The 21,765-nt window shown below is 55.6% G+C and overlaps 2 protein-coding genes across 11 annotated transcripts in view; both read right to left on the bottom strand.

The window, feature by feature from the left end:
- Positions 1-7,128, bottom strand: part of ADCY9 (adenylate cyclase 9) — a 186,390-nt gene extending 179,262 nt beyond the window's left edge. The window contains exons 1-2 of one of the 2 annotated variants that reach the window (XM_021086710.1): positions 6,833-7,128; positions 4,928-5,207 (exon numbers count right to left, since the gene is read on the bottom strand). The gene's annotated coding sequence lies outside the window, so the exon portion shown is untranslated. The remainder of the gene's footprint in view (positions 1-4,927; positions 5,208-6,832) is intronic. The other variant, XM_021086711.1, reaches the window with a different exon arrangement.
- Positions 12,403-21,765, bottom strand: part of SRL (sarcalumenin) — a 38,558-nt gene continuing 29,195 nt past the window's right edge. For all 9 annotated transcript variants that reach the window (XM_021086705.1, XM_021086702.1, XM_021086706.1 and 6 more), the window contains 3 exons: positions 18,681-18,797; positions 16,873-17,106; positions 12,403-15,544 (listed from right to left, as the gene is read on the bottom strand). In XM_021086705.1, the coding sequence (XP_020942364.1) occupies positions 14,733-15,544; positions 16,873-17,106; positions 18,681-18,797 (1,163 nt within the window). In that variant the 3' untranslated portion in view covers positions 12,403-14,732. The remainder of the gene's footprint in view (positions 15,545-16,872; positions 17,107-18,680; positions 18,798-21,765) is intronic.

Genomic DNA, 21,765 nt, shown 5'->3' with positions numbered 1-21,765 from the left:
ACAACTGAGGGAACCCAAGAGACCAGACCATCTGCTTCTTCCTTGCGCAGGTTCTATGGGCCCTGCAGCACGTCCCACCCAAGCTTAACTGCCGTCTTTTTTTAATTGAAGTGTGGTTGATTTATCATGTATCAGGTGTAGGAGTTTCCGTCGTGGCTCCGTGGAAACGAATCCAACTAGGAACCATGAGATTGCGGGTTCGATCCTTGGCCTCACTCGGTGGGTGAAGGATCCGGCGTTGCCGTGAGCTGAGGTGTAGGTCACAGACATGGCTCGGATCTGGTGTTGCTGGGGCTGTGGTGTAGGCTGGCAGCTGTAGCTCCGATTCGACCCCTAGCCTGGGAACCTCCCTATGCCATAGGTGGGGCTCTAAAAAGCAAAAAATAAAATAAAATAAAAATAAAATATAATGTATCAGGAGTGTAGCAAAGACATTCCGTTTTGTAGATACAGATGCAAAGATACAAATTCTTTTTCAGATTCGTTTTCATTGTAGGTGATTACAAGATATCGAGTATGGTTTTCTAGTCTATACAGCAGGTCCTTGTTATCTATTTTATATACAGTAGTTGTGGATCTGTTAATCCCAAGTCCCCAATTCCTCCTTCTCCGCCTTGACTGCCCTCCTGACCGCTCGCCTGTTCTGCTCTCTAGTTGGTTCTCTATGTGTGTTTTGCTCTCCCAACTAGACTAAAATACCAGCTTCCTGATTCCTTGAGAACACAGCTGGGAGCATCCTGTATCCTATCCCAGCCAGTGGGAGGTGGGCACACATCAGGCACCAAACTTTTTTTTTTTTTTTTTGGTCTTTTTAGGGCCGCACCTGAGGCATGTGGAGGTTCCCAGGCTAGGGGTCAAATCGGAGCTGTAGCTGCCGGCCTACACCACAGCCACAGCAACACCATATCCGAGCCACGTCTGTGACCTACACCACAGCTCCTGGCAACACTGGATCCTTAAGCCACTGAGTGAGGCCAGAGATTGAACCTGTGTCCTCATGGTTGCTGGTCAGATTCGTTTCCGCTGTGCCACGATGGGAACTCCCCAGAAACCTCTTTGTTGACAGGTTACTGAGGTCTATGGGCCCAAGAATCACGAGATGACAGTTTCACAGACCAGGAGAGCAGGAACAGGCAGCAGTGTGACCCTGGCCTGGGATAACAGTGGCGGGACTAGGGAGAGACACGAACTTCAGGTTTTAGGATTACATTTGATAGACCTAAATCACGGGGCTCAAATTCGCTGGGTCACTCTGTGGGACTGCCCTGTATTTCACCTTCTGCTCTTTCTTCGACTAAGGTCCCTTTAATCCATTTTTCTAGTTCCTGCTTATCCACCTCTTCCAGTGGGATGGGCCATCTCAATCCTTCCTCTCGCAAAGAGCCAGGACGGCAGAGTCGCCGTTGCCAGCCTGGAGCCCCATGGTCCAAGGCCAGAGTCAGGGCCGGATGGGGGTGGGAAGGACCCCAAGGCAGGGTAGCGCCTTCCACCAGTCCAGTCTCATCGGAAGTGCTGGGCGGACAAAACCAACAAACAGGGACACTGGATAAGGTCAAAATCCACACAGGTCATAGCCCCATGCACCCCAGGGGCTGGAGACGGGGAAGGACTGGCAAACAACCCAGGGGACCGACTAGGAGCAGGGGGGGAGGGGCAGGTGCACCCAGGACCAGAAGCCAGATGAGTTCAGAGCAGAGAACTTCCGCTGGGGATTATCGCGTCTAACCCTCCTCACCAACCCCACAGCTGAGGTCCCAAACCGCCCTCCTGTGACCGTGTGACCCACTCCTGCCCAGGGTCTCTCTTCATCTTTGACGCATCCGATCCATCCTCCACGCTCCTGGCAGAGGGGTCTTTCTGCCACAGTCGGCTCTAGTCGCCCCTTCACCTTTGGGACAAGGTCCCCAGTTCACACGACTTAAGAAGGCCCTTCCCACCTAATCTCCTGTCTTTATCTCCCACCTCTCCACCTGCCCTGACCTCATTCCACTGACAAAAGGCTGCACACACTTCTCCAAAGATGCAACAGAGTGACTCCCATCAAATTCCAAGGTCCAGCTCAAGTGTCACCTCTTCAGGTAAGTGTCCCCTCCTTTCCTCTAGGAAGGACGAGTTTGCTTCTCTTCTGTGCTCCCAGAACACCCGTGTCCAGCGTTTCTGACCCTGATCTGTACTGATTTACAGACTGAGACCATCAGGGTAGGGACGGGTTTTGACTTCTCACAGCCCTCAGTTCATGCAGTGGGAGGTGGTGGGGAAGCAAGACGTCTGTCTGCTCATGAAAAATGAGCCTCTTTCCTTGACACACACACACAGTGAGCTCCTGGCAGAGCCCGGTTCACCTCTGGGCTGCCTGATGCCCAGGCCAGGGCTCTCCTTCCGTGGCTGCCTCTTCTGCGGTTGTCCACGCCCATCCAGCTGGAGGGCCCCTCACTGATCTGGACCGTGAAACTCGGGGGCAGCGACAGACCTTTGAGAAGCAGGAACCCAAGCCGCCATCTGCATGGGGCGCCCTCCGGGCCTCTCCCGGGGAACTGTTCCGATGCCTAAAGGCTCTGAACCCACATGTAGGTGGGAAGAGCGCAGATGAGTCATCCCAGCCCCACTCGTTCTCAGTCAAGGGCCCCAGCATCTGTCTGTCTTGAGTGATACGGAAAATGGGTGCTCTGAGCCCCCTGTGGTCCCAGGGAGGGCGGGCTGCCATTGCGGCCAAGGTCTCCCCCACGCCCCGGCGGGGGGGCGAAGGCCTCTATCTATCGGTGCAAACATAAAGGGTCCCAGAGGGCAGGGGATGGGCTCAGGACAGCTGCAGCCCATGATAAAGGTCAAGAGGTCAGCTCTCCATTCTTCGGGCCCCATCTGGAGAGGCAGATGTGTAGGACCTTCCACTGGCTGTTGTCCACTGGCTGCTCTCATCAGCGTCTCCATTTCCCCAAATTCAAAGCTCCCGGAGAAAACAAGGCAGCCTCCACCCTCCCAGCACCCAGGCTCACCCAGGACCGTGATCACACAGCCGATTCTTGTTTGAAGCCAAGTAAGCATGTATAGTTGAGGGATGGACCGTCACTTTACGAACGCTTCTCAGCCCCCCAGATGCCTTCATTCACTGGTGGCTCACTGTGCGTGAGGTCGGGTTACAAACTGGACAGATGCATATCCGATGGCAATAGAACCCCTGCCCCCGGCAAAGAAGATACACTGCATATCCCAATTTACGGTGCACACAGGAGAGAATGTGACCAACGCTCTAGGGAAGAAGGCTCACCAAGGCGAGGCTGGGACACTGGAGGTGAATGGCTTTGGAGGAAGTGGCATATGAGGTGGGCTTTAGAGAGCAGGGGGGCGGGCAGTGCCATTCACCACTCGACGCAATGGATGGATGGAGCTAAAGACTCTCCCACTAAGCGAAGTACATCAGAAAGAGAAAGACAGATACCATATGATACCACTTATACCTGGAATCTAATATACGGCACAAATGAACCTTCCCACAGAAAAGAAACTCATGGACTTGGAGAACAGACTTGTGGTTGCCAAGGGGGAGGAGGAGGGAGTGGGAGGGACTGGGAATTTGGGATTAATAGATGCAAACTATTGCCTTTGGAATGGATAAGCAACGAGATCCTGCTGTGTAGCACTGGAAACTGTGTCTGGTCACTTGCGATGGAGCATGATAATGGGAGAAAAACGAAGGTGTACATGTAGGTGTGACTGGGTCACCTCGCTGTACAGTAGAAAATTGTCAGAGCACCGTAAACCAGCCATAATAGAAAAAATAAAAATCATCATAAAATTAAAAAAAAAAAAGCACTAGATCCAGTGGGAGTTTCTTGTGGTGCAGTGGGCTAAGGATCCAGTGCTGTCACTGTTGTGGCTTTTGGGCTGCTGTTGTGACGTGGGTTTCATTCCTGGCCGGGGAACTTCCACGTGCCGTGAACAGCCAAAAAACAGTACTGGGTGGAATGCTCCCCTGCCTCCATGGGGGCACCATCAGCAGCAGGGGACTCGAGGGGGACACACAGACTGTGGGTGGCATCCAGTGCGAGGCAGATCCTTCACGCGGAAACCCACCAGCGTGGGCTGCAACAGTGCACTCAGTGTGCCGGACCCCAGGGACGCAGGCAGTGGCGCAAGGAAAAGGCTTGTCGCCAACGTACTCGATGAAGGCAAATCCCGCAGCACCGGGGCTTATCCTGGCTGGGCAGTGAGCCAGGCTGAGCCTGTGAATTAGACCAGCGCTCCAATGCCAGCTCTGCCCTTCAGAGCTGTGTGATCTTGGCCAAGGTACCTGACCAGCGTCTTGGTTTTCTGCACGGTCCCTACCTACAACTTTCCGCCAGGTAGAGAAAGAAACGAGATAACATCCGGCAGCTTCAGATACACAGCAGGGGATCAACAGATTAGGCTGACGTGCTGGGAGGATGAAAGGCCCTGGGGGACCCTCCCAGAAGGAAGAGGCCAAGAGAGAGGATTCTGAAGGGAGGGGTGGTGGAGGAGGTGGAGAAAAGAGCCCAGCGCCTCTGAGCTGAGGTTTCCGCTCCCCCGCAGGCCATCTTGGGGGGGCTGGTAAACGCTCCCAGCCACAGGGGTGGCTGGTTCATCCCCAAAGACAGAGGAACGCTGTGTTCCAGGAGCAGCAGCAGCAGCGCACCCAGCAGAACCCAGCTTGTGGGTGGAGCAACTGTGGGAGTTGAGCAGGGAAGAGGCAGCACCTGGGCTCCTGCCCAGACTGGGGGGCGCGGGGGCGGGGGGACCAGAACTCAGGGGGTGGCTGAGGATGGCTGCGGAAGGAGACATGTTTTTCACTCCAAAGCTGTCCTGTACTAGGAAAGGCGAAAAGTCCAAGGTTTTTCTCAGATCCATATACCTCCTGCTTTCACCTGCATTACAAGCCAGTAGGTGAGACACCCACCTGCAGGGGACTCACCTGTACAGAGGGCCTCCAGCCCCTCAGGTCCCACGAGGAAGCGGCACAGCTTAGGGCTCTTCAGACAAGTCTCATTGCATTCGGCCTCCGTTGGGCTCCTCTTTTGTTCATTCATCCCGCAAACGTCCACAGAGGAACTGCCACACCCAAGATAAGATCCCGGAGCCACAGATGTCGGCTTAGTTGTCTGTACCTCCATCCCTCAGGTTGTTTCAGTGTCTTTAGCTGTCGAATGGGCGAGCAAGGTTTACGGGACGATGCGGTGAGATAACGGACCTACCTGGCATAGGACAAGTGGGAGAAGCAAGCGCGGATGTTGCGCTGGTGGTCTTTCACGTGCCCCTCCCCCCAGGTCCATTCTGCATCCTTTTCCACCGTGAGCAGCGCCCTAGAACGGTCCTGTAAGGACTAAGCCACACTCCCTTCCCCCCGACTTCCCACTGGGTTTGGTCCACAGGGAGCTAGATCAGCAGGAGGGAGAAATTGAAGACAAGGCTTTTATTCCCGCCAACTCCCTTCCTGAACCCCCGACCCAGAGTCCCAGCTCTGGGACGATGAGCTTCCACACAGCCTCCAGGCGCAGAGGTGGTAAGATCCCACCCTGATGAGCCCCAGAATAATCCACTCTCCCTACCCCGTCCCTCAAATTAGCCCACTGAAATGTGCTGTCTGTTTTCTGCTGGCCCCTGGCACACCTGCCAGAGGAGCCCGGGAACAGGTCTGGGGATCGGGGGACCTGGATTTGAGTCCCATTTCTCCTCCTCGCCGGCTCTGTGGCCCTGAGCCAACCTCTCCTTTCCTGGGTCTCAGCTTCCTTGTGGGTAAAGAGACCACGTGGCTGTCTTGGGCTGCAGTTCCCAGATGCTCCTGGGTGTTCTGTGATGTTAAGCCCAGGAAAAGGATGCGTCATAAAGGAGCAGAGCTTCCTCAGGCAGAGGGTGGGAGAGGCAGCTAAATCCACACCGAGGCCATCACACAACTCCTTTCCAAGGATTTCCCTTTCCTCTCAAGCCACCAGGGTATCAGAGGCCCGCATGCTCTCCACCCCAAAGCAACAGCCAAGAAAATCTAGGAAATTAAAAGAAATCCCCCTCTTTTTTTTTTAATTAATGACCGCATCCCCAGCACATGAAAGTTCCTCAGCCAGGGATTGAATGTGAGCCTCAGCTGAGGCAAGCGGGTATCCTTTAATCCACTGCACCTGGGGATCGAACCTCGCCTCCACACTGACCCAAGCCACCAGAGACACCGCCAGATCCTTAACCCACAGCACCACAGCAGGAACTCCCCCTTTACTTTCAGTAACCAGCTGGCCATCCTTGTTGAGCCACAGAGGGTCCTTCCCAGGTTCTCGTGTGCCCAGGGGTCTAAGCGGGAAATGAGGGACACACCTGATGCCCACAGAGCTGCAAGAAAGAAGCGGTGTCTCACAGCAGGGGTCCAGAGCAGAGGGAGGAAACTAAACCAGCATCCTGTCCCAAGACCCCCACTGGACAGGTTTCAAATAGAGCAGAGGGAGGAAACTAAACCAGCATCCTGTCCCAAGACCCTGTCACTGGACAGGTTTCAAAGAGAAGCTAACAACTACTTGATGTGATATTACAGAATCTCTGAAGTCCTTGTTGGCTCCAGAGATTAGTGATTCTGGGAAACCCAGGAGCCACAAAAAAAGATATTCTAATAATATCACCTTCCCTGGTCCCCGTATCTGAAGTTTCATCTGCCCTAAGTGCTTTTCCGCCTGCGGTCACCCAGAAGTAGGAGTGAGTGAGCAAGATGAGGCTGGATTTCTGTCCTAAAGGACCAGGAGGAGAGGGCAGGGTTCCAGCTTTTCCAGCTTCTCCGAATTTCTGGCGAGGGAAGGGAGGTGCGATAACCCCCTAAAATTATCAGTTCCTGTTTTACCTGAGGGCTGACCGCAGGTGAAAACCACAACACTGTAGCTGCCAGCACCCATCTGTCGTGGACGTTCTTCACGTCCCCCAAATGCCTCCAGAAATCTGTGGCTTCACCCCACAGCTCTGACCAAGTTCAAGGCCTTTCTGGGCCCCAAAGGAAAACCATGGAGACCCTGCAGGCTTCCAGCGGGCGGAGGGCGGGCCGAGCGGGCTGGGGCGGCGAGCCTGCCCCGCGGCCCGGCCTGGGGGCGGAGGCCGTGGCCCCCGCGGGTGGGAACCCAGCGGCCCGCCCGCCCCCGGCGCTGAGTCACCGAAGCCGCGGCCCCGCCGAGCCCGCGTGCCCAGGAAGCGCAGGCGCGCGCCTGCGCATGCGCGACCCCGGGCGCGTTCTCGGGAGCGGGCGGCGGCGGCGGCGGCGGCGGCGGCGGCGGCGGCGGCGGCGGCGGCGGCGGCGGCGGCGGCGGCGGCGGCGGCGGCGGCGGCGGCGGCGGCGGCGGCGGCGGCGGCGGCGGCGCAGGCTCCCGCAGGCGAGGCTCGGCGGGGTCTGGGCTCCGCGGCCGTGCGCCGGGAGGCCTCGGGGTCGCGGTGACGAGCCCCTCAGAACATCTGTTTGTGCGTCCAGAAGGCGGGCTTGAGGGTCGAGGCCAGGTTCTGCCAGGCGCTCGCCTTCCCGATCCCGGGTCCAGGACTGCCCTGCTCGGGGCCTCGTTTTCCGCTGCTGGTGGCGCGGTGCCCCGGCGAAGGCTGAGGCCCCCCCAGCCGCGACGCTGACCCGAGACCGGACCTGGCCACGGTGAGGCCTCTGGCCGCAGCCCGGGAGGTCCCCACACTTAGAGATGGGTCTCCGCGCAGGAAGCTGCCCCTGCCCCCAACCGGGAGCCCGTCTCGCTGGGTGATCTGAGAACCGCGGCCGCGGGCTAGGAGCAGCCTGTGTCCTTGTCCAGCCCCGGCCACACAGACTTGCGTGGCCTCTTGTCCGCTGGCCCTGGTCACCAGGGCTGGAGTAATCGACATATCACGGGGATCTAGAGAAGGGACATGGATTTGGGTCTGCCCAGGGCTGGTAGGGGTCCAGGGCCCAACAGGGGCTCCTAAGTAGGGCCAGACTGAAGGGGTGGGGCCTCTTTCCGCCGCCTCCCTACTGAGCTCCAGCAAACAGGGAGGACGGAGATCAGTACCCCCCACCCAGCAGGCCGGCAACCGCTGGTCCTGGGGGCACCATCGGAGGCACTGCTCTCACCTCTCCAACAGTTCTGCTGCGGCAGGAACTTCTCTGCTGCTTCACTGCTCTCTCTGTTCAGAATTTTGGAGTGGCCTCAAACCCAAGTTCCTTGGGTTTCCACTACCAGGCAGGTTTCCGCTAACTCACCTCTTCTCACCTTGATTCCTCGCCGGCTACAGAGATGCCTTCCTTTCTCTGATCCATCCCCCCACCCCCACCCTGCGTGGGCACCACCCCAACCCGAACTGGCCTCTGACCTTCCAAACCCACTCATCCCTCAAAGTGTAGCAAGAATCCCTCTCCCTTCCCAAGTGCCGTAACCCGGCTCTCTCAGTATTTGCCAGAGAGTCCTGATATTACATAAGTGGATTTTCACCAAGGGAAACATATTTAAATGCTTAAATAAATATATATATATATATATATGCATTGGTCAGGCTTTTCAAATAATTACATTTGCCAATGAGAAAAAAATCCTCTGCTGGGCGGTGTATCCTCACACATGATTCAGAAAGTGTGCTTGCTTCATCTGGGAGGACTTCCCTTGTCCCTGGGTCTCCATGCACTCCATCCCCAACGGGATTGTTAGCTCCCCTAGGACAGAGACTGTGCCTAAATAAACACATCGAAATTCCAAGGCTTTTGAAGTTGTGGGAAAGAAATCCAGAAGTTTGGAGAAAATGGAAACATAACCAAAAAAAATATTTTTGCACTCTTCACAAATGCAAAATCACATTTTATTTTATTTTATGAGTTTGGCTGCACCCAAAGCATGGAAAAGTTCCCGAGTCAGAGGTCAAACCCAAGCCACTAATGTGACAACCCCAAATCCTTAACCCGCCATGCCACCAAACTCCAAAATCCCTCTTTTTAGTGTGTCAGAAAAATGTACTACCGTAATTTGGCCTAGGTTCCAAACTAAGTCATGGGACAGATTATCACAGAAAGAAGAGCAGGATATGTAGGAAATGAATTTTTGCCAGTTTGTGAAGAGGAGGGGAGAGGCCTTGGGATCAGAAAGAACAGGGTCCCCAGATGTGACCCTGGGCAAGTAACCTAGCATGACCTGAAGGATGAGTCAGGCTTCGGGTAGAATTCTGGCCCTCCCAAATACATGTGCCATCATCTCAGCCACTCTGATCATCAGTCTCCTCATCAGTAAAGCCTGATGAATAACAGTAATAACATTTACTGAATGTTTTCTGTGGGCTCTGTACTATTGCAAGCATGTGGCATTATTAAGTCACCGCCACCCCAGGAGAGTATCTCCATTTTATGACTGAGGACACTGAAACACAGAGAAGTTAAGTCACTGGCCTAGGACTGCCCAGCTAGTAAGTGGTGGGGCCCAGGACGAATCCCAAGCAATCCGACTCCAGAGCCTGCGTTCTTGTCTGTGCCGGCGGCTCCTTCCCTGTGGGCTTGTTTCGGGAATTAAAGGAGAGAGAGCGCATGCAACACGTGGCCTGGCACGCAGCTCTCCAATTACCACATTATAACAAGGCCGAAGCCTGCTGAGGTCTGTAGCCCAGTGTCTGGCACAAAGGAGTGCTCTGCAAGTTGCTTCCCTTCCCCACTGACACGAGGGGAAACAGAGCATGTTCCCAAGTGCAAGCAGACACAAAACCAGCTCATCCCTGTGTGCACGTTTTTTTATCCTCACTTTAAGAGGATGGCGCAGGGGACGCCTCAGAACCTGTAGAATACACCTCCGTGCACTGCGCTCCTCTAATTTTTCTGCTTTTCTTATGCTTTTTTATTGCATTTATGGTCTAAGGAAAAATTCACAGTTCCCTGGATTATGAAAACCTTGAGCCTAAAGTCCTGGAAAGAGGAATTGGCTTCAAGGGTTGTCCGAAGGCTCAGACATCAGGGTACAAGTGCAAAGCCCGGGGACCCCTGAGATGTCCCAGGGCTGCACCTTCCTGGGACTCCACCCCGAGGGCATGGCACACGCACACCTGCCTGCACACGAGCTCCCATGATCTGCAATCCACCCAGTGTTCATAGAATTACTCAAAGCCACGCCCCCACACAGACGCCAGACACACCCACTCCCCCCGGACCTTCTCCACACAACACAGGAGGCACAGCATCTCGGCTCCCCCCAGACCCACTCACCTCTGCATCTGCTGCCCGCCACGCACCCCACAGAGACCCTTCTACACGCCCCTTATACACACAGCCCCATGGGACCCCCAAGTATTTAGGGGACACATACACATAGCTGTACAGACGCCCCCTCCTTTCACGACCCCCTCATCTCAGCCGGCTGTTTCGCACGGTCTCTGATTTGGCACCCTGCATCTCGCCCTTCGGTTCCCTCGTCCTGAGGACAGACTTAATCAAAAGGGGGGAAGAGGAGGCTTGTGAAACAGCACGATTTTGAACACGCCAGCGGGGTCTGGGGTGTTAGATTCCTCTTCAGAACAGACCTCACCTCCCTTCCATTTTCCAGGGAAAAGCGCCATATTATCCCAGTTATGGGGCCGGGGGCACTGACCTTGGGGGAGGGGGGTGCAGTCAGGTGAGGGCGGCTTGCTCAGCTCATCAGTCCGCAGACTGTGGGTCCCTCATCGGGAGGAGGGCAGGGGAGAGGGAGGCAAAGAGCTGCGTCCCCCAGCTTAGGAGCAGCCAGAACAGGTGGCCTTGTGCTGATGGCAGCATCCTCTCTGTGTGAGCCCCCCCTGCACCCCCACCCCCAAGCGCTGGCATGTGTAACTCTCACACCCCTACTTGCTTATTCCCAACCTCCCAGCAAACCCCAGGGCCCAGTTCTTCTCCTTTTGGAAACTGGCTCACGCACGGACAATAAAATGGGATGGGAAGGGCACAGGCTCAGGGCGGAGCGGTGCGGGGGGTGGGATGTCAAGGACCAGTTTGGTCTTCAAAGACGAGCACAAGATGGGGGCACAGGGAGAGGGCACTGCCTTGTGCAAAAGCCAAGGGGAGGCCCGATCCTTAACTTCAGGGCCAGCCTTGGGCTCCTCCACCTGAGCTTTCAGGTGCCAGGCGGGCAGCTGCATGGTTGAGGGCGTGGACCCCATGCTGGGGCTGCCTGGGCCATCTGTGGCAGCTCTGGGGACAGAAGCTTCAATACTTCCTATGAATGGGCTATGGCCACGGAGGCCAGGGAAAATGAGAAATTCAAAGTGCTGAGGACACGTTCTGATCATACAACCGGAAGCTTTAGTTTCAGGGCCGGCTGAAGGAACGGGTCCCCTTTGACACTGGTTGGAAGCAGGAGGCGCTTCTGAAGAAGGGGCTGGGAGGGCATCTGCATCCAGGGTAGGAAGTTTACAAAGTTTCAACTTAGACATCAGTACAGGTGCCCAGAGGAGACAGGAGGATCAAACAGGAGGAGCCCAGAGGACTTCAGGGGCGGTGGGACTCTGTGGGACACCACAGAGAAGGATCCACTGTACCTTTGGCCAAACCCAGAGAATCCTAATGTCAACCCTGGACTCGGATGGCTACGACGTGTCAACGCAGGTTTGTCAGCTGTGGCAAATGTGCCATCTGGTGGGTTGAAAATGGGGGAGGCTGGGCGTGGAGGCGGGGGGACCATGCGGAAAATCTCTGGCTTCCACTCGACTTTGCTGTGAACCAAACACCACCCTTAAATAAGTTAAGTCTTAGAGTTCCCGTCGTGGCGCAGTAGTTAACAAATCCGACTAGGAACCATGAGGTTGCGGGTTCGATACCTGGCCTTTCTCAGTGGGTTAACGATCCGGCGTTGCTGTGAGCTGTGGTGTAGGTTGCAGATGCGGCTCGGATCCCATGTTGCTGTGGCTCTGGTGTAGGCCGGTGGCTACAGCTCTGATTGGAACCCTAGCCTAGGAATCTCCATATGCCGCGAGAGCGGCCCTAGAAAAGGCAAAAAAAGACAAAAAAAAAAAAGTTAAATCTTGGAGTTCCCATCATGGCACAGCAGAAACAAATCTGACTGGGAACCACGAGGTTGCAGGTTCGATCCCTGGTCTCCCTCAGTGGGTTGAGGGTCCAGTGTTGCCGTGAGCCGCGGTGTAGGTTGCAGTTGCAGCAGGGATCCTGTAGTTCTGATTTGACCCCTCGCCTGGGAACCTCTATAGGCCGCGAGAGCGGCCCCAAAAAGCAAAAAATAAAAAAGTTAAGTCTTGGAGTTCCCTGGTGGGTTAAGGATCCAGTGTGGTCACTACAGCTGCTCAGGTCACAGCTGCGGCATGGGTTTCATCCCTAACCGGGGAATTTCCTCTTGCTGCGGATGCAGCCAAAAAGCTAAAAATTAAGTCTTAATAAAAATCGGTATGCTCAAGCTAGACAAAAGGAAGAAGAAGGGGTTACACGGGTTGAAGACGGCCAGAGAGCTCGAGACGTGAAAGAGACACTGGAACTTTATTGAAACTTTCTCCCTGATGAACTCAGAATGGAAAGAGCGCTGGAAAGGTTCCGCTTTGGAGAGAAACAGCAGGTGCTCAGGCACAAACATTTACAGATACTCCTCCGGGGGGGACCTCCGGAACCTGGATCTCCCCCAGTTCCCCACTCCCCCCACCCACAGAGTCAGAATTCTGCTCAAAATCCACCTCCACAGCGCGGGGCACCAAACGGCGCTTAAAGCCCAAGCTGGTTGACAAGAAAAGGGAAGTCAGGGAGCGAAGAGAGGAACAGGAGTCAGAAAAGGAAGCTGGATGGAGAAAAGAGAAGGGGGGAAGAAGGCTGATGATGTCCCCCCCCCATAAAAATATGTGTTAGTCTCATGCCAGGCGCCTCCCCCGAAGCAGCGGTGACCCCCACCGCTGACGATGCCCAGGGCTGCGCTTTCCTTTCCTCTTCTGCACTGGGAAAAACAGACAAGCCAAGAGCAGCCGAGGGCCTGCAGGGTTGAGGAGCCAAGTGGGAGAGCAGAGGCTCCAGGGTGCACAGGATGGAGGCGAGGCCGAGGTTGGTTCTGAAACAGAAGGAAACAGCTTCCGGGCGCTGGTCACCAGCTGACGTGGAGGCCCTGGCAGACTTTTCTTCCTGGGCTGCCTCTGTGCTTAGAAACAATGTCCTGGAAGCTCTGAGGCCTCTGGTCTTCCCGGGGAAGGTTCTGGGTGCTCCGAAAAGCCAAAGAAGGCAGCAGCCTGTGATGCAGCGTGCGGAGTGTCACTAAGCCTGAGAAACGGGATTCGGGGCCGGCGGCTCTGCACGTGGACCTCTCGCCTGATCTCCAGTTTGCTTCCAGAGCCTAATCCTCAGGGCGCCCCTCGCCCTGCCTTCGTCCTCCTCCCCTTCTGGTCCAGGTGACTCCCTGGCGCCAGTGGGGGATACGGGGAGTCCTCAAGATCAAGTGCCCCCAGGCAGTTCACTCCCAGGAGGGGCCGGCTTGCTCGCCGCGGGGCAGATGGGCAGCCTGGCCAGGTCTCCTGGACGCACCCGGACTCCTCGCCCGCCCACTTTCCGTCCAAAGGCTTCTCCCCTCTGGGCTCTTCCCTCTGTCCCTGCCCTCGCCCTCCGTGCCCTCCAAGGGGGCACACTGGGCAGGCATGGCTGGCTCTTGCTCTGCGCCCTCCACCATCGGTCATCACCCTAATCTCTCTTGGACAACGTAATACACACACATTCACCCCCGTCGGTAACTGAAGGCCAGGCTCCCCTGCGGTGCGATCAGTGGGCATCAAGTTCAGGTGGAAAACTGAAGCTTGGGCCTGGGTTGCCGCGGACACCGAGGGACTGGCGCTGGTTCTGACTCCTGGGAGGTTCCTCGGAGTCTCAGTGTTGGCGCCTCAGGGAATGGAGAAGAAGGGGGAGGAAAAGCCATGTGATGAAAACCAGGACGGCGCGACCCTCCTGCCAAGCGTCTCCGCGGGGCACTGTGCCAACAGCAAGGAGCAAGCTCTCCACTGTCCCTTCTGAAACCCAAAGCCTTTGGGGTCTGAGTTATCCAAGACATGCAATAGACAAAGACACACTGCAAACCGATTAACCCTCTGAGCCCTGCCAGGACCTTCACGGTGGTGGCTTCCAAGACGTAAATTACCTGAATGCACGGGACCGAGCAAGGGCCCGAGCTTGCCGGCTGGCTTGGAAGCTGGCTTAGAAGATGCCGCCAGAGCAACGAATGGCCTGGGGGCGGCAGCGCCTTCCGTGGCTCCTAGTGAACCGTCCCCGCCCCCTGGAGAAGCAGGAGGAGGGCGGGGGGGGGGGGTGCGCTCAGCACCCAGCTTGATTCAGGCCCCAGAGATGGCCTCTGGTTCAAGCCAACCCAAGCCGGGAGGCAGCCAAGGGCTGGGGGCACACAGAAGGCAGCAAGAGGAAGGCAGCCGCATGGACGCAGCGGGCAGCCCTGCGGGACTCAAGTCGTCTTTATTACTCCGGCTTAGCAGGGAAAAGGGCTCTTTTTAGCTTACTGACGCTCATTCACTCAGTTTACACTAGGGTGTAGCTGCTCTCTGTGCCTTGGAGACGGGACCCAGGAAAAGCAGGTGCGGCCCGACCGTCTCCACCAGGCCCCTAACTGAAGCGATGACAAGACAGCTCGCCGGGATTCACAGTTCCCACGCTCCCCCCCCCACCCCACCCCCACTGGCCTCCAGGAACTCCCGAATCCAACGCGCAGCGGTTCTCGCCAGTGTGGCTCAAAGGGTTAATACACCAGGACTTCTCAACCGGCAGGACACAAGCTCATTCACCACCGCGAGCCGGAGAACGGCTCCGTGGCCACCTAGGGTCTCCGGTAGCGGTTCTTTGGGGCTTCGCCACAGCCTGTCTTGTCACAGTTGAGCGCGCCCGGGTTCTTCCCCAGCCCCAGGCTTCCCAGGAGGCCGGGGAGGTCCTGGGTGATGGCCCGCTCGATCTTCTCCAGGAAGCAGCCCCCCATGTAGGAGCACTGCTGGGACAGGAGCTTGAAGCCCGAGATGGGGTTGATGCCGAAGAAGTCCTTGTAGGCCTCGCGGTTGGGAAGGTCGAACTTGCTGACGTTGGTCTTGGCCAGGATGGTCTTGAAGATGTAGAACTTGTCGGGGTCCTCCACGATGTCCTTGAAGACCAGCTCCCCGTCGCTGAAGAAGGTCATTTTGTCCTTGTACGTCTGCAGGTAGCGGTCGACCAGGAGGGCGTGGATGCGCACGCGGATGGCGTGCTGGCGGATGAAGGCGATCTTGTTCTCCAGCCTGTTCTCGATCACCTGGTTCAGGTCTTCCAGGAGGGAGATCTCTTCGCGGAGAAACAGGTCCCGGTGGGTGTCGGGCTTGTAGTCGTAGGGCCAGAAGGAGCTGACGTAAACCCTCGGGGGCTCCGTGACGTTGATGAGCGGGGCCAGGCTCCAGAAGAGGGCGCCATACACCCGCATGAGCATCTGCGTGGCCAGGTTGTCGGCCTTGTTCAGGATGATCCGGATCTGGGACTCGCGCCCCTTCAGCTGGCGGAAGAGCATCTCCAGCTCCAGACCCACGTCCAGTTTGGTGGGGTCGAAGACGACAAAGATGAGGTCCGCTCGGTCGATGAACCACTGGCACACGTCGTTGAAGGGGTAACCTTGGGGAGAGGGAGCGAGACGTCAGGCTGTGGGGCCCTGAGCCCCGAGCCCCGAGCCCCGAGCCCCGAGCCCCTCCTTCCAGAACCAGGCCCTTCCTGATTGAAGGGAGCAACGGCCTCGGGGATTTGCTGGGTTTCTGAAGACTTTTAACGCATGAAGGATGTGTCTCCTGCCCGGGGCGGACCCTCCGCCCAGGATGGCCTGCTGCTTGTTTGAACCCCCAGGGGAGTCCGAGGCTCCAGCAAAACAAGATGCTGTTTCCAAAGGGAGGTTGTGCCACTGCCTGTAAAGATCCGAAGCAGCGGCGACCACCTGGAAGGCACGCGGTCAGGGAATCAGGGGGAAGGAAAGAGAGGGCGCGTTCCTGGGGGAAGAAATGTGGACCTTCCATCGAGACCTGGCCTGGAATCTGGGCTCTGCCACCGCCCAGCGGACTAGTAAATGCTTCTAAGGCTTAGCGTCTTGGCTACAAAACGACAAGAAGAACAATAACATCTAAGTTGAAATCAAGATTACACTGTCGCTGTCAGCACGGGAAAGCAGGGAACTAGCACCGCCAGCAGAGGTCCCCAGTGGGGGCTGGATACGTTCCAATTCCTTCGACTTCTTTCCAAAGCGATAGGACTAGGAATCCCTGTCTGAACATGTTTCTAGAATGACCATCCAATAATCCGTAAAATTATCTGATGCATTAGAGGAGTGCAATAAAAGTTCACTTATTAGTATTAGTGACAATATTATTACCAGCAATAAAACAGGGTCTGGTTCTAACCAAAATGAGAGTTATAACCATAGACTGTGATCCACCATCTGGTCCTATGTTCCTATAAGTGCCCCATTCTGATTCATCTCTACAGATGACCCTGTGTCACGGTGCTACTCCGGGGCCCACGTCCCAGCCCCGTGCCCGCTGGGCCGCAGTGGCACTTCCCCGCCACCCGAAGGCAAGCAGGGCTTTGGAAAGTTGAAGCAGGCCTCGTAAAGCAGACACTGGGCCCAGGAAGAGTGGAAGGTCAGGTTTAACCCAGAGCCAGGTTGCCCAGAGGTCAAGTACCCCTGGACTGGGATCCAGTCAGTCTGGGCCCCAGCTCAGACCTCAGGGCCCCACCGACAGAGAAGGCTGGCCCTCTGCTTAGGAAAGTAAGACCAGATCGGTCCCTGGGGAGATAAAAGGCTGAGGTACCCCCCACCTAAGAGGCACCATGGTGACAAGAAAGGGCTGGAAGCAAAGGACACACCCCTCCGCCCCTTAGACAATGCTGGCCTCTCCCCCGTCTGCCCACCATCCGCTGTCTGAAACAGTTTCCTAAGACGACGGTTAAATTACCTCTTTCCTGCTGCTTGCGGTTCTCAATGATGCCTGGCGTGTCCACAAACGTGACCCGCTCCAGCAGTTTGTGGGGAACCTCGATGCCAATCAGCTTCTCCAGGAAATTCTGGCCAAACTTCTCAAGGGGCGAGAAGGACCGGGCGCTGTCGGCGGCCATGACAATACCCTCGATGGTCTTCAGCTTGGGCCCGTGCATGAGCACCGTGAACTCGGAGGTGGTGGGCTCGGCGCCTGCACACGGCACAGGGTTGGAAGGAACACGGTCACCTCTGGGGGACGGACCCGCCGCCAAGGACGCGGGTGAGCACGGTGGTTCAGGGAGGGCTTGCCACAAGCACTGGATCCCCTGCTTGCTAAGCTAGTGCCTTCTTTTTTTCAATCGTGATGAAATATACATAACGTAAAACTGACCATTTTCACCATATTTAAGCATACAGTTGAGTGGGACTTCCCATCGTGGCTCAGTGGTTAACGAATCCGACTAGGAACCATGAGGTTGCGGGTTCGATCCCTGGCCTCGCTCCGTGGGTTAAGGATCCGGCGTTGCCGTGAGCTGTGCTGGAGGTCGCAGATGCAGCTCAGATTTGACGTGGCTGTGGCTGAGGTGCAGGCCAGTGGTTATAGCTCCAATTTGACCCCTAGCCTGGGAACCTCCATATGCCGCAGTGCAGCTCTAAAAAGACAAAAGACAAAAAAAAAAAAAAAAATACAGTTGAGTAAGAGAGTATTCCCATGTTGTGCAGCCATCACCACCATCAGGCTCCAGAACTTTTTCATCTTCCCCAGTGGACTCTGTCCCCATTAAACGGATTTCTAATCCCGCTCCCCAGCCTCTCGTAGTCTCTTCCACACTTTCCATCTCTGTAAATTGGACTCTGCTAGAGACCTCACATAAGTGAAATCATACAACACCTGTCCTTTGGTGTCTAGCTTATTCCACTTAGCATGATGTCTTCAAGCCTTATACAGGAGTTCCTGCGGTGGCACAGTGGCTTAAGGATCTGATATTGCTGCAGCTGCAACCTACAGCACAGCTGCAGCTCCAAGTTGATCCCTGGCCTGGGAACTTACATATGCCTCAGAGTAGCCAAAAAAGAAAAAAAGAAAGTTCACCCATGGCACGGTTGTATCAGAAACTCATTCCTTTTCAGGGCTGAATAATACTCCATTGTATGGACAGAACACACTTTGTTTACCCATTCATCTTTTGACAGATGTTTGGATGTTTCTGCCTCTTGGCCACTCTGAACACCACTGCTGTGAACATAGCTATAACTGTTGGTTTCAGGCACGTGATTTTCATCATTCTATTGAAGGAATATATGAATATTTTGATTTTCATTTCTTCTTTTTCTAATCCATCAGATTCTGTTTATTTCTCCAATTAAAATATAAATGACTTACAATATTACGTTAGACTCAAGGTAGTGATTCAATCTCTTTCCTGCATTACATGATTTCCACGATGAGTCTAGTTAGAGTTCCCTCTGTGGCCCAGAGGGATTGGTGGCCTCTCTGGAGCACCCAGAGATCCAGGTTTGATCCCCAGCCTGGCAGAGTGGGTCAAGGATCTGACGTTGACACAGCTGTGGCTTAGGTCGCAACTGCAGCTTGAGTCCAAGTCCTGGCCCGGGAACTCCACGTGCCGTGGGGCAGCCAGGCACCATCTGTCACCATGCAGTCGTCACACGTTGTGGACTGCGGTCCCGATGCGGTTCGTTACACCCTGATTGTTTTCATTTTCCCAAATGCTTGGTTACTTCTGATACCGAAAGGACGACAACCCCACCGCAGTCCCCCGTTACCTGTATAGAGCTGGTAGCGAGTGTTTTCCAGCCCCAGGAGGTAGTTTATCATGGTGGACTTGCCAACGCTCCACGGCCCCAGGAAGAGCACCATGGGCTTGGAGGTGATTTCACCATCTGTGGGCAGCAGGGATTAGACACGGAAGTGAACCCCCAAGATCCTCACTGCAGAAGACGCCTCCTTCCCGCGGTGCCCCACCATGCCCCTCACGAGCTGTGCGATTCTGCCCCGGACCAGAGCATGCCCGGCGCTCAGGGGCACATCTCACGCCAACAAGGTGCCATGAGCTGAGCTGGAAGGCGGCACCGGGGCCGCGCCCAGACCCTCGCACCAGAGACAGAGGCATCAACTGAAGTCAACTCAGGGCGACTCGGAGCTCCCTGGGGCGAGGCCTCCTGGTTTAGATCCGGGAGAAGCGTTAATAAGGGGGGAAGCTGCCAAGCGGGGAGAGGCTAAACCCCGCTACCTGGTTAGTAACAGCAAAGCCTCCAGAGAGGCTTATATTCTCTGGGATGGTCTGTAGCCTGCCTCCCTCCCAACACCCCACCTCAGACTCAGCCCAAGCCTGGCTCTGGGCCACCTCGGATATTGGCCGCCAGAGTCCATGACGCATTTGCCAGCCTCCCAGACCAGGTACAGACTCGGTTCTCGGGCTCTTGCCCCACGCTGGGGAGAATGCCTGCATGGGCCACTCTGGTTGAGGTCCCTGAGAAGAAAAAGCAGAATTCTCCCAGCGCTTTCAAAACCCAGAGACGGTGTGGAGAGAGGGGACTTGGCACATGGGATGTGGTTCCCTCCTGCTGCGTGCCGTCCTGGAGCCAGGCACACAGGGCCAGCCCTGCACAATGCAGCACTGGCAGTTCTCCAGACGTCTTTGCCTCCAGGAGCCTGGCAGACAGGCCTCAACGCACGAGGAGGCACGGGTTTTTTGGTTTGTTTTTTTTTTAAAGTTAATTGATTGACTCTCTTGGTTCAAAAATCAGAAGTATAGGAGTTCCCATCGTGGGTCAGCAGTAATGAACCCAACTGGTGTCCATGTGGATGCGGGTTCAATCCCTGGCCTCACTCAGTGGGTTAAGGATCTGGTGTTGCAGTAAGCTGAGATGTAGGTCGCAGAGGCAGCTCAGGTCTGGCATTGCTGTGGCTGTGGTGTAGGCTGGCAGCTGCTCCTCCGATTTGACCCCTACCCTGGAAACTCCCATATGCCGCAGGAGCAGCCTTAGAAGAAGACAAAAAAAAAAAAAATCAGAAGTATAAAAACATATATCATGGGGAGTTCCCTGGTGGTTCAGTGGGTTAAGGATCTGGTGTTGCCGCTGCTGTTGCTTGGGTTGCTGCTGTGGTGCAGGTTGGATCCCTGGCCTGGGAATTGCCACATGCCACAGGTGCTGCCAAAAAAAGAAAAAAGGTACATAGCAAAAATCTCCCTTTCCTGTCCCCAGCATGCTTAGGCCATAACACCCCCTGCATGTCCTTTCAGATATTTTAATGCGCAGATAAGCAAAGTCAGAGACACCACATTCTCCGTCTCTTTTAGCCAGAGGAGTACAGCTTCCTCTTTGTCTGACATAGTTTCTAGCTTCTCCATGAGCTGGCTTTCTTTCTCTAAGGGGGAACCAAGTCCTGGACGGCCAAGATGTTGTCTCGTGAGGGGAGGGCACGACTATATCACCTGAAACTGGGACCAGGCCTGCCCCTTCCTCCCTGCCTGTGAAGACCTATGAGTCCTTTGCATGGCTGGGTGTCATCCCTGGCTCAAGACAGGGAGGGACAGGCAGGCGGGGGGGGGGCAGGAGTCCCCAGTTATGGCCACAGGGATCCTACAAGAAGTCTCTTTTACCCTGGCTCAGGTCACAGCAAGAGAAGCAGATCTGCAGCTCTCCCTCGAGACCACCCCAGCAGACTTTCCCAGCTGCTGTTCCTGCTCCCTACAGCAGGGGGCGTCGCTGGCATATGCAGGAGGCTGTAGGGGCGGCATGGAGGAGGAAGGTCACCGCAGGAGGCTGCCAAGGGGCACAGAGGAGCCTTGGTGCACGCGAGAGAGGAGGGGGAGGCACTTGATTCCCCTGGAAAGTGAATCAGGACCCGGGATGCCTCCCTGTAGAGCGCAGTCCCCGGGGCCTGCCGCCTCCTGGGCCTGCACATTCCGAGAAGGCGAAGAAGCTGCGGGGGTATTGTGAGGAGAAGGAGAAAGAGGAGGGCACTGGGGCTCCTAATTCCAGGGTTGCCCGGGGTTCCCTCCTGGCAAGCAGGAACGACATCCGCCCTACAGCACCCCTATCCTCTGCACAGCCGTGGAGAGCGGCCCAGGACACAGCAATGGCGACTGACCCAGCAAGAGACGTGCACTGCCACCACTGCCACTCTGCGTGCAAACTGCAACGCCACTGTTGACAGGTTTCCAAGACAAGGGACACTAAAATAGCCTGGCTGTGGGGCAACAAGAACTCTATCCTGTTGTTGTGGGCTCAAGACCTAAAGCAAGAGGGCAACAAGCAGCAAAATGTTGAATTCCAGCATTCCTTGAAAAAAACTATCCTGCAAACACACTGGCGTGAAATACCTAACAATTACGGGAGGGTTTGTCAGACTTTTTACAACAGAACATGGCAAACACCCTGTGGTCCATGAGCAGGTGTGTTATCTAGGGTGGTGGGTTCACAAGGACCAGAAAGAGCAGTTGTGGGGTGTGGTCCCATCTTCGTAAAACAAAGAGAGAGACACCCTTGTGCATCTCATGCATGCACAGGAACGTCGGGGAGTCTTCTGAGAAACCTCAGCGGTGCATGTCACTGGGAAGGGAGTTAGAGAGGCTGGAAATCAAGAAAGGGGATTTTACTTTTCAATTTATACTATTTTGCACAGAATTGGGGTGGGGACAAGTATATCTTTTTTTTTATGACTTTGAAAATCAAGTTTTCAAAGAATGCAGACCCAGAGTTCCCACTGTGGCACAATGGGATCGGCATCTTGGGCGCGCTGGGACGCAGGATCGATCCCCCCGCACAATGAGTTAAGTATCCAGCCGCAGTTTGGGTCAAAACTGTGGCTCAGCGGGGATCCGATCTCTGGCCTGGAAACTAA

Source organism: Sus scrofa, chromosome 3 (genome assembly GCF_000003025.6).
Source record: "Sus scrofa isolate TJ Tabasco breed Duroc chromosome 3, Sscrofa11.1, whole genome shotgun sequence".
Lineage (NCBI taxonomy): Eukaryota > Metazoa > Chordata > Mammalia > Artiodactyla > Suidae > Sus > Sus scrofa.
This window is presented reverse-complemented; position numbering and strand designations above follow the sequence as displayed.